The sequence below is a fragment of the Echeneis naucrates genome, chromosome 24 (genome assembly GCF_900963305.1).
Source record: "Echeneis naucrates chromosome 24, fEcheNa1.1, whole genome shotgun sequence".
In the NCBI taxonomy this organism is placed as follows: domain Eukaryota; kingdom Metazoa; phylum Chordata; class Actinopteri; order Carangiformes; family Echeneidae; genus Echeneis; species Echeneis naucrates.
The window spans coordinates 3,953,921-3,966,666 of NC_042534.1; the positions used below are offsets into that span (position 1 = coordinate 3,953,921).

The window sequence follows — 12,746 nt, forward strand, 5'->3', positions numbered from 1 at the left end:
AATAACACACCAGACTTTTGCCGAAATGCACACGGTATAGTCGGTGGTCATCGTCAGCATGAAGTGGCGCATGTGATATTTGTCTTAAAGTACGTGTTTGTGGAAACCGTGTTGATCCTGATGCAGCACTAAAACTGTTGCTGCTCCAGATTATTACAGAAAAGGAACCAAGTCAAAGTGGCTACACATTCTTACAATATTTAAAGGTTCAATGTTTGGCTCAGATTATTTCAAGTGTATTTTTAGAGTTAGAGAGAAGTTAGGTTACCACACCTCTGTAGCCCAGTCCCCATCCTGCCAGGTTTTGACTAGGAAGAGCAATGTGTGAAAGTAAAACAAGATATCTTTGGTTCAACTGTATTAAGTTTAGCTTTTTTTATGCCTGATTCATACTACTAATTTCAGAAAGCTTAATTGGTGGAGTACTCGTTCAGGACACCTGCATGCTCATACTTACATTGAAAGAGTACCTGGTTGCCTTTAATCACGCCTCTCCATTCAGTTCACTGGGAGCCATGCCCGCTAAAGTGTAAAGAGATCAGGGTCCAAATCTGGTCCAAGTCCTTGTTCTGTGCAAAATGCAAAGCTAAAATGGATTTCTCTGAGCTGTGCAAGGAACAATGACACGTCGAGCAGAACACAACATCAACATATCTAAATCACATACACTCTATAAAGACATGTATATACAGAAATCCACAGGTTCCTTTTTTACACACAAATTAGCGAGAGCAAGCTTGAACTTTAAAATGGATTTTTGATTTTGTCCCCTAATTTACTTACACTCCATCGCTGGGATGAGTAAAAACCTTACTGTGTTAGCGAGTGAGTGAATTCCCTGGACCTGTCCTTTAATCCTCATCTCCTCTGCTCACACTTGCACTGTATATAAAGGACATATTTAAAATTATTAATGATATACTGAACACATTCCACTGATTCTGTTGGATTTTACACCTCGCTCATGATAAATGTAAATTGCTTAGTATATATAACTGTGTTCAGTGAATGTTTCTTCTTGTTTTCTTTCTAGGCTGTTGCTATTGATATTTGTTCAAGGGCTTCTCTGTACATTTCTGTGCATTGACTGCTTCAGTTTCACAGTGATATGACATGAGATTGTTTATGGATCACACCTCTTTTATTGTCAATATTCATATTGCTGTAAAAAGAAAAACCTGGACAAATGATATTTGAAGCCTGACTACCACCACGTCTCTCTGATGGATGAGTGATGCTGTTGTAAATTACTGCACTCTTATGTTGTTAATGATGTAATGTCAAATGTATCTGCCTAAACTTTGTGGCTTTTATTCTGCTCAGAGGCAAAACTGTTCTGTGAATGGATCAGTGCTCGTTGTCCACGTGTGCTGTTTTGTGAAAGTGAGTCTGTGTGTACTGATGTGAAACAGAGAAATACTAATTCAAAGGCGGAGTTGGACTTTTGTCAACATGAACATTTTCACCAACAAATGTGGTGAATTTCACCTGACTTGGTTTGTCCTTTATTTTAAAAAATAAAATAAAACCATTACTATGACTAACAGCCGATTTGTTCCATCAGTAACACATAGAGAGCTCAAACGTTGCCAAGTGCAAAACAGAGCTTGACACTTCCCAGAGGACATTGGCAGTCTCTCTGCTCCGGTGACTCTGCTTTGGTTTCTTGCATGATGCAACATCAATTAAAAGTAAAGCAAGTGATATGTATTGCTCTTACCGTCAACATTGTCCACGAAAACACCACAACAATCAATCCATCTCATTGGTTTGTGTCATAGAGCAAAGGGAAATTACAGGATGTCATCAGCCTTTTCGTTCAAAGCAGTGATTCTACCATTTTGCACAAAAGCTATGAATGTCTGCTGGTTAACCATCACCGGTAATAAACCTCTGGAGGAAACTATTAGATCACAAAGTTCGGTTAAATTAAATCTAATGTCTATCGCTAAGCTGTGCAAATCCTTCTGTCTTCTATTTATATTGTGTTCGAGTTACTGTTTACTGTTTAGATTTTTAGATACAGTTTGTCAAAGGCTGATCAGCCTCGGGTCACACATCAGCTGTGAGCAGTTTAATCCAGAAGTTATTTATCAGACAGTTTTATTTGAAGAATTTATAGAAACTTGAAAAGGTCAAAGCATCCACTATTTCAACTGAAAAAAATAAGAAGCCATTTTATTTCATACAGAAATTTCAAATAGCAAACATCAAACTGAAATAGATAATTGAAAAAGATTTGTCAACCAAAAAAAGTTCTGTTGCATTAATTTTTCAATTTCAACTCAGTGACAATTTACAAGAAAAAGTAAATGAGGCTTGTTCATTAATGAAGAACAAGTTAATGAATTTTAAGATTTCTTTATAATTACTCAAGATATCTTTATAGAAATTCTGTATCAGTTGATCTGAGGGGAGGTCAATAGCTGTGACGATGTTAATCATTTCTCGATCGTGACGTCACTGACGGTTTACAGTTAAACCATAAGTGAAAATCAGAGAAGCAACTGGGCTCACATGACCAAATGATCAGCTGATGGTGAAAATGTGATATGGCTGAAACATGAAAAGAATCTAATAACTGGCTCTTGGGTTGTAGTGAAGTGTCCTTCATCAGTAGTTCAATAATAGTAATCAATCAGTTTCTGTCAACAACAGACACTGACTGACTGAGGAAATTTACCACAAACACACTTTATTGTGAATTTAATGGACTTTACTTCCACTTTATTAAAAGTAAAGCCAGTCACAATCTAGAGACTTTGAAAGCAACCACACAGCTCTACCACTCTTTGACCGTCCACAGTAATTATCATTTTAATTTTTTACACCTCAGGCACGTATGTACACCATATGAATCCTGGCCAAACAGCTCGCCACATAATAACCCCAAAAAATGAAAAGGCCATGTGCTCACTTTCAACTTCTGAAAATAAAAACGTTGTTATATAACCATTGCAATTTCATTCTCTATGATTTTAAATAAGAATTTATCTGTCTTAAAATTCAATTCATATTCATTCACAGTTTTACCACTGAAATAGAAAAGGAAATGAGAAATTCTCTGAGTGTGTGTATATACGTTCTCTTTCAGGTACTGGAATTAGCAGCAGTTGGAAAAATGCACACCAGAGCGGTAGCACGGAAAAGACTGATGAGTAATATAGCCACTTGAAGAAAGTAGAGAGCAAATGAAGAATAACAGCTTTTACAGAGTTTAAGAAATTTGTATCAGTGTCGTATGGGAAAGAAAATCCTGTTTTTGCTCAGTTTCCAATAGCTTAATAGAAATCACAATGCACTCAGAACATCTATTAATAAAGAAAACTGTACAACATATTCATCGGGATAATGACACTTAAAAATCTGGCTTCCATGGCATAACTCATGTTTCTTTAGGCAGACTGAAGGGACGTGCACAGTACAGTACTACCTCCTCTTTGCAGCCGGCCTGGTGCCCTTGCTGCTGCTGCCTGCCTTGCTGGAGCCCTTGGAGCCAGAGAAGAGCTTGGTCATGAGCTCAGAGACGTCTGGAAGCTCGGGATTAGGGTTCAGCATGTTCATGGACTGCTCCATTTCCTGTAAACACAGCAATTAAACTTTTCTGTCACATACTGATCGTCCGGTGTTTCTCAGATCTGCCCAAACTTTAACATGAAACAAAGACAGGATGTCATGAAGTCAATACAAGCTTTCATTTGATTGCTGACATTACAGACAAAATGGCTATTTAGTGTATCATAACGAATCCTTATTTAACTGGCGAAAATACATCTAATACTCGTCAACTGAATTTCTGAATAACCTTTATTAAGGGACTCTTTACCTTTCTCATCTCTGGGTCGTTGGTGTTGACCACTTTAGGCAGCAAGACAATGATCAGCAGTGGCAGAACCATCATCATAACCTTCAGGAGCAGAAAGAGCACAACACAAACGGGATCACCTTTAACACAAGCATCTATCTGTCTGAATATTTTCAATTATTTTTTCCTCTTGTTTAACAAGCAGCATAAACTGACTAGTTAATAGCTTGGAGCAAAAGGACAAGGAACTGGAAGTAAGAGTTTCTGCACATGAAGACTGCACTTCTCTTTCTGAATATCATGTTCCAGATCAAACACTTGATTAAATCATAAGTTGTATGTTATCCAGGACAGGAGAGGACAGATAAAAAAAAAAAAAAAACCCAAAGCATCATTAAGTTAATAACACTAAGACAACATAGATCATTTTGAATCCCTGCATTTCCTGGTACAATGTCTCTGGACTTCCTCTAATCTAAATCTGAACTGCTGCACACAAATCTCTTTAAACTGATATTTATGAACAATAGATCATAGATATCCAGCATGTCGTTTTACCATTGGGTTCATAAGGAAGTCGGTCCAGCCCCAGGTCTCCCTATTAATAAAATAGCTGTGAGCGCCGCTCGCTCTGATTTGGAGAGGATACGGCTGACGAATTACTTCTGAAGTCTTGATGTAGTTCACGAGACGTGCCCTGTGAAATAACACAAGGTTGCATTAGTGGAGAGTTGCTGTTTTGCTGTGAACTGAATATACAAGGCTGATTCAAAAATCAAAAATTTCTCTATTTTGTTTTTTTTTTCCCCTCAACATTTCTGTCTTACCTCATTTTGCCCTTGGATGTGATATCAACACGCACTGGTTCAAATCTATAAGTTGGGGTGATAACTTCAACAACATAAGACCCTGAAGGGACGTCATTCACAGCAAAACTTCCATCAGTTCTGTAAGAGGACAAAGTACCAAGATTATTTAGGCTATTTAATTCTTCCAGCCTGTCAGGTCTCAATTTGGCTAAACATGTCGAGGGAGAGGACATTTGTCTTCATCTAAAAAGTCAAAGAACCAAACCCTCGGGCATCCATAGTGACACTATAGATTTAGCTAACAGACCTTCAAGTGTGCCTTTTGCATGATATTTAGAATAAAGAAACAAATCCAGTATAAAGCTCTGTGCCAATTTTATATACGAGGATCTGTTTACTAGCGTGACTAATAAACTAATAATAAAAAACTGTGACAGGGCGGTGAGAAACAAACTTTATAGTGTTAAAGTTTTTTTTGTTTGTTTGTTTTCTTAATACTCATTTTAAAAGTAACTCTGGATTGCCAGGAGGGTATTTTATTTTATTTTCAGGTTAGAGAGACCTCCATATCTGCTCTCTCTCTTAGTTTCAAACATCCTTAAACTTTATGTAGTTCACTCTTCTGTAACATGTCAGTTTATGAAGCATACAGCTGATTTAACAGCCAGCTCCACAAACTGCATCCTCCAAAGCGATCACAAGGTCAACAACACCTCTTTCAACACAACCTGAACATGAATAGTATGACATTAGTATTAAACCAGTTTACTTTAAGAACATTTTTTTATTTTGTCCCCGCTTTTTTTTTTTGGGGCCATCGGTTTTAATACAGCCAATTGTAAGAGGAGCATCATGGATCATTCAGGTCGTGTAGCTGTTTCATGTGAGATATTGATGTCATATCTGGACGTCAGAAGTTAGTCAACAACAACGACGACAACAACCACAACAACATGACGCGTCGCTTGTTGTCGAAGATTGTTTTGGTAACAGCTACACAGAGACGTAAAGGCCTAAATGAAAAGCTAAATGAGTTTGTTGTTGCCCCCAGGCCCGACTGATTTTTGTGGTCTCGATTGGCTGAGAAATCCAGGAAGCTGCCATCTGCCGACAGCCGGAGCAGCAGCTTGTCAACCGGCTAGCTGGCTATGCTAATGCTAGCTGGCCTCGCTAACAGGCTAGCTCGTGTTAGCACAAACAGACGGTGGCTCTCACCTCAAGAAGCCCACGTACTCTTCCCCTTCCACCAGGACTCTGGCGCTGGACACCCAGTCTTGTGTCTTCACCCCCGGTACTATCGCCCTGCCCTCGATTTTGAAGCGATCCCCGTTCGGCTGTGCGGCCAAACCCGCACCAGGCCCCGCGTCCATGTCGGTGAAACCGCAGACCAGCGCGACGACGGCGGCCTGCTGCAAAACCCACAGCAGCGTCGTCCTCTCAGCTCGCAGCATGTCGTCCGAGCCTACGGATTTAGGAAGAAGTGGAAATAAATGCGGGTCGACGTGTGGCGGAGGGCAGCTTCGGGGACGAAGCGACAGGCTCGGCGCATCAGCTGTCTCTGCGGCGATGACGTCACACGCGAAAAAAAAAAAAACTTTATTGTACAGACAGACGATCACAATCAATCGACCAATGCTGTCATTTGTAATAATGAAATGAATAATGAAACAGCCTGCATTCAGTTTTTTTTTAAAGAATTTTATTAGAAGGAAAATCTGAAATGTTACTTAAAAAACACACCCAATCCCTCAAGATGTTAAATATTTGATAAACTCTTGAAAACAGTATATTTATTATTATGAAATGATACAAACAACGGCATTAATCCTCCTCATTGCTTTGTTCTGGTCATTTCAGGGTTATCTAAGTTATTCCCATAAGCAATCTATTTCATCTCTTCCTGTGCAATTGCAATAATGTGCAGTATCTATGTATTTACTTTACGTTTCTGAAGACACTGAAGGACTGATCAGCAGCTACTGGAAATACTTGTTCCAGTTTATTACTGCCAAAGCAGGTTAAACCAGGTATTAAATCAGAGGGTTTGTCGCGGTTTTCATCAGCACTATGAATGTTTAATGGTGCGCTCACTAATGACATTCGATTATGACATAAAACAGGCTGTTACAAAGGATTTATATGCTTTTTTGAAAACTAGGCTCAACATCAAAAGTGTTTGCCTGAGCCTCTCTTGACAAGCTGCAAAACAACCAGCACATTATTATTTCACATGGTATGCATTCACAACACAACAAAATGTTAGTTTGGATTTTTATCAAATTTATTTAAAAGAAGATTAAAAGAATCACTTGTTTTTACATCTTAAATCATACAGTCAACTGTCATATGAAGAGGCAAATGGAAAACAAGCTCTAATAACTTAAGACTGTTTCAGATTCAAGTTCCCGATTCCAGAGAATCCAGGCGCAAAATAACAAAACAGCGGAGCATTCATTACATCCACAAGTGCATTTTGCATTCCATGGCAAAGAGTGATGTAGTCAGAGACAAAGAGCTTGGCACTTCATAGAGCGACGTTACACCCAGTCTCATGGAGGTCCACTAAATATGCTCCCTCTCACAAGATGGTCCACTTCAATGTGAAGCAGTCATTTGCTGTTTTATTAACTTTTTTTTTTTGCAGGAAGGCTCTCAGAGCCATCCTGAAGAGTCTCCAGCTCTCACTGAGGGAGTTGTCTGAATTTCCAAGTTCAGTCCCAGTAAGAGGTTTGAGTTCAAGTGGCAGAATGAACCAGTCCATTTCCCTGGCATGATTATCAGTTCGAAACGTGGCCATCATCTGGCAGTAGTGGTCACATCCTCAGAGTGCTACATTGACGACTGTCAGGGCAGCTGTGATAGATAAGCCTGGATGGCCTGCAACATGAAGTGAAGATAACACATTAACTGTCATCGCAGCCAGCGTGACATCCTGGATGCATTAAAAAAATCCTTGTTTTGACAGATTGTCAACACAATCAATAAATCACAGGGTTCTCAACACATTTTTAGATTAGACCATTAAATACAAGATAGTAATTATTTATAGAGTAAACCTTGAATATAAACAATGTTAATTTAAAAATAAGATTTAAGAATTCATTTCGTAAATTCATTTCCTTTTCAAGGTCTCATGAAACAGCTGTGGGATAATGATACTAGGGTTTGATGTACTGCTTCATTAAACAGGATGTGAAGATGGAAACAAATGAACCACAAAATTGACTCAACTCATGATGGCTTGTGGTTGACCAAGAGTTTTTTTTTTTTTTTAAGGATGGGAGTGGTTGGCAGTGTCCACCCAAAATCAACAGAAGACAAAGTAAGCTGGAGCACTCCACAGACTAGTTAGAAAGCCTGGGATAAACATTTTAGTGCCACAACAAAACATAAAGCAGTTACTCAAAAAGCTGGGCACTAAATATTTCTAATTTTCTAGACCTCCTGAATTAAAAATGCTTTTCTTTTTATTGTTTTTCCAACCTTCACCAATCTTAGAGCTATGGCATTGTGAATAAAGATAGCACTCATCTCACCTTCGCCAGCTCTCCTGTAGATCCTGGAACCAAACATAACTGGGCTCCATCTTTCCACAACTCCTTCAGCCGCTGCTTCATGACTTCAATATTCCTGAAATAAACAAACAGTACAATTGCAGCAGATGTAATTTTAACATACCTATTAACAGACGAGTCTGAAACCGAAGAAACCCCAACTCATCTACTCTCCTGCCCTGTAAGATGCTTGTTTAAAGTTCACAACTGCAGTCAGTCTGAATCTCAGTACTAGTACTGGACTATCAGCTCAACAAGAAAAACACAAATACAAACAACTGAGTAAATGAACGTCTTATATAATGAGTCAAGGTGTCATTTTTCACACCCATTGTTTTAACCAGATCAAGATTTGAGCTCCAGAGTGATGCATGTAAATTATCCTTACCAATATTCAAAGAAGATAACTCCCAGCAGACAGTGACAAAAAGAAGCACACACGGGCCAAATTTGTTGACGCAAAAGCTAAATTAAGTTAGGACTGCTATTTGAAAAACACGAGAAATTTTCTAGACTGGGACTTTTTGAATTTCTCTATTAAAGAGATACAGCAGTTATGAACTTTTCTGTATTAGAACAATCATCATGCAAGTATATCCAGTGTGACCTCATTCAAAGTCAAATATAAAATGCAAAGAGGCAGCACGTTGCCTTCGATTGAAATACCTGTTCCTAAAAAACAGGTAGGATCAGAATGAGACTAAAAGAAGATGAATTCAGTTTTCTCTCAAACTCCATTTCCATTCAGCAAACCAACCTTGATCTAAATGTCTTACAGTTTGGTGGCAACTATTCTAATTTTAAATTGTGCCAAATAGCAGCAGTTTCTGTGAAATTTATAAGAATGTTTGCAAAGATAAGCGACTGACAAAGATTTACCCAGAACCTAATCCGAAAGAATGAGGCCTTGTTTGGAAATAAATGTGTTTGTATTAGGTTGCGTCTACTATTAGGCTTCATTGAAAGAATGCAGCTCCTACCTGTCTTCTGAACAACTGTCCTGCAGTCTTTTCTCATTCTTTGAAAGTTCTGGCCACCATTTCTTGATGACGGATTGAACCCAGTGTAAACCCACCACGATGTGTCTGTGAACAAATGCATACAGAAGAGCAGCTGGTGAAATTCTGCGTTAGACATTATTTTCATTCAAAGAGATCTAGTTTTGCTGTCTAAACCTTGAAAATATTTTCTCGGCGATTCAAAAGTTTCATGAATTTTCAGCTGGACTCATTACTTATTCTTTAGAAAAGATTGAAAAGCTCTCCGTCTCTTTAATTGGAGTACTTCCATGATAAAATGCCAGAGAGAAAGGAGTCATTATTCATGCATGTCATTGCCACCTACTCTTCATATCTACTGGCAAGAATCACTTTCACTTGGGGCAGGAGGTCAACACAGCATCCAAGTGACAAACATGGTGCTTCAGTTTGAAGACTGGAAAGACAGAAGGTGGAGAAAAAATAGGTAAGACAGTGATGCATTGCTGGCAAACAAAGAGGAATGCAGCTAAATGTGTTGAAATAACTCCGACAGCTTCTTCACAAAAATCTAGGTTACACAGCAACATCATTAAACATCCACATAAGATGACAAGATGTTTCAGGCATCCTGATGTATAACTTCACAAATATATGTGCACGGATTATTGATGATCGCGTTCTTTGAAATCTAAAGAATTTACATTTAGATACTTTTTTTCCACAAACAGAGCTTCTTTGTAATTAGCTATTAGTAAAAATACAGATGTAGTAAATAAATAAATGCCCAAATTTGCAGTCTCAAAAATATAATTTGCATTATGCTGCCACATGCTCTATTCAAATACACATGTAAAGAGGAAAAAATCATGAAAACACCCAGATGAGACTCACTTGTTTGTTAAGACAGGTAAGCAGTCAAGCAGCACCCCCATGTCTTGAATTCTGAAAAAACAAGCGTTTAAATATTGAGAGCTTCCGTGAAATTTAGGTGCAACAGAAAAAAAATGACCAGAATACAGAGTTAATGGTTAATGTTTTACCTTATTAGGTATGCCACTAATTCACTGGCATTTCTTCGCCATAGTGTTAACGCCACTTTTATACGTAGACTCCTTCCAAAGAGGACATGTGTCATAGCTTCATGGTCCTTTGATAGCTGCACAAAATAACAACGCACAAAGGGAATTCAGTCTCAAACACTGCACATTTATGATCTGCATGATAGAAAAAGCACTGAGGTGGCCATGTTATGTACAACAATAATTTCTCACCTCAGTAAAGTCGCTGTACTTGGAGCTGGCCCCTGCCATCTTGGAGGCCTCTGCAGAGTTCATAGGGAGCCCACAGTTGTCATTGTAGTGAATGCCCCGCACATCATCGGAGCATGTCAGCTCATTTTCTTTGTTGGCCATGCCGGGGTCACAACCACGGCCTACATCTGATGCTCTGCGGTGCAGCTTTGAGCCCACCTCCACCAATGGGCGGCCCTTCCTCTTGCAAGATGACAATCGCTTCACTGTGCTGGGGCTGTGCACTTCGTAATGCACTTGAAATCTGCCAAGAGGGGGAAAAAAAAAAAAACCCAAGATGCAAAGCTGTTTCCTTTGGAACACCGTAGAAGGCAAAAGCCAAAGACAAGGTGGAAAGGGTTATGGAAAGGTGCCTTAATGGTCCAGTGACTAAGACAGATGGTCTGTGGGACACAAACAGTAACGGAGTGATCACAATGAGATGCATCCCAAACGTGTGGTTCAGAGACTCACCTTTCTTTACCTAATTCTTCCTTATTTATAATATCCACCTAAAACAAAAGGATAAGGGATGAGGCTACTACTGCAACTTCTACTGCTGGAATACCACTGATGTGAAACTTCACAGTGGCCAGGATTTAACACACAACTGGACTATTATTTACACAAGGAGTCGTGCTATTGTGTTCGCTCTCATGTGTGCATACCTGCTTCATGTTCTTTTCAGCACACAGATGCTGGCAGGATCACAAAAAGCCATCGGGTTTACTGTGGTTGACCTTAAAGACTTCCCGTTAGCAGACATTCTCAGCAGCTGCCATAATAAGGGACGCTGTTGGACAAACAAATGTGGGACAGTAGTTGGTACAGTATCAGTCAAAAGAGCTGCAACAAGTCAATCTCCATTGTTCACCCATTTAGCTCCTTTCTAGGCTGATAAGAGCAGCACAGGATGTAACACGGTTGGAAAAAAAAAGCTAAAAACAAACATTTAAATAAGATAAACAAAGCAAACCTCCTTACGTTGGATTACAAGGCGTTGGCTGCTGCGCTAACATAGCATCTCAATGTTATCTAGCCGAGCTGCTACTAAAGACAGAAATGCCACAGACTGATTAAAATTATGTCAGTGTGTTTTCTGCCCCGACATAAATAACACAGTGGAAGTTTCGAAGGCCCACAGAAGCGCTTTGAGTCCCGTGGTTTGGCTCATTTTCCTCCAGTTAGCCGTTAGCCGTTAGCTGTTAGCTGTTAGCCGTTAGCCATCGAGGATACATAGAGTCGAACCCGCTGGGCCGCTAGCTGGGAAGCTAACTAGCTAGCCGGCTAGTTAATTGGGGAACATGCGGCTTCACAAGCTGGAAGCCGGAAATAATTTCAGCCCTTTTAAAAACTAAAGATAAATACACACCGGGTCATGTTGTTGACTGTCTTCTGTTCTCCGTAGGTGAGTAAACCCAAAACAGGATGGACTCCACAGCTCCTCTCTGTGCAGCTTAGCTAGCGCCTCCCCATTCAAATGAATACACCGCCGGCTGTGTGTGTCTGTGTGAGTCTGTGTGAGAGGAGGATTGTGGGATTGATGGGTGCATAGAAAAAAGCTGCAGTTTTAGCGACGACTGCTGGACGTCTGGAGAATTTTTTTAAAAAAGGATTTTCTTTTCCGGAGCGCCATCCAGCGTCCTGCAGAGAAACAGAAATACAGCTGAGTTTATTCACCATCACTGACAGCTGCTGGTTTTTTTTATCCAGTAAACAAATAAACAACATGTGAAGAACAACAAATAGATGACATCGGGAAGGGAGGGAGGTCATAATCACGGAAAAGTGCTGATTTTATTTTACCTTTCCGACTTTAAAAGGTCATTTTTGTGCTTTTTTCTGCATTTATGCCCTTTTTGCCCATTTTCTTCTTTTTATTTATCTCCCTTGTGTTTTTATGTCTTATTCTTTCCTTTGTGTGTGCACGATGCATGTCTTTGAGCAACAGATTGTTGAATCTCACTTGGGATAAATAAATATAAACAAACAAATGAACAATGGAATTAATAAGAATGATAATATACATTAATGAAAAAAATAAAAAATTTTTCTAAATATAGTACCTTCTTTGTTGTTGTTCATTTCTCCTGTGAAGTTTGACATTTTACCAGGCCGGCCTCAAGTCCTATTATGTTGATATATTACATCGAGTTCTTGGAATGAATATTATCCATCACCACAGATATCTGGAGTACACACTTGTTCTTTTGAGATCCCCTTCACAATGTTCTTTCATTTCACAAGGCGAAGTGAAAGGTTGTGGTTGCTCTGTTATGTCTCGATGGGGGAGAATTTCCTGGCAAGTC

General features: G+C 39.3%; 2 protein-coding genes across 2 annotated transcripts; both read right to left on the reverse strand.

Annotated features, from left to right (window-relative positions):
* Nucleotides 1-2,791: 2,791 nt before the first annotated feature.
* Nucleotides 2,792-6,065, reverse strand: emc7b (ER membrane protein complex subunit 7b). Its single transcript, XM_029496043.1, has 5 exons — nt 5,830-6,065; nt 4,633-4,752; nt 4,364-4,502; nt 3,827-3,907; nt 2,792-3,579 (listed from the first exon to the last, which is right to left on the reverse strand). The coding sequence occupies exons 1-5, from the start codon at nt 6,063-6,065 to the stop codon at nt 3,430-3,432; spliced, it is 726 nt and encodes a 241-aa protein (XP_029351903.1). The 3' UTR covers nt 2,792-3,429.
* Nucleotides 6,066-6,678: 613 nt separating this feature from the next.
* On the reverse strand, nt 6,679-11,948 carry katnbl1 (katanin p80 subunit B-like 1). The gene is made up of 10 exons (XM_029496042.1): nt 11,810-11,948; nt 11,106-11,230; nt 10,912-10,949; nt 10,420-10,702; nt 10,189-10,304; nt 10,040-10,090; nt 9,513-9,602; nt 9,149-9,253; nt 8,151-8,244; nt 6,679-7,491 (listed from the first exon to the last, which is right to left on the reverse strand). The coding sequence occupies exons 2-10, from the start codon at nt 11,112-11,114 to the stop codon at nt 7,459-7,461; spliced, it is 819 nt and encodes a 272-aa protein (XP_029351902.1). The 5' UTR covers nt 11,115-11,230; nt 11,810-11,948; the 3' UTR covers nt 6,679-7,458.
* Nucleotides 11,949-12,746: the final 798 nt, after the last annotated feature.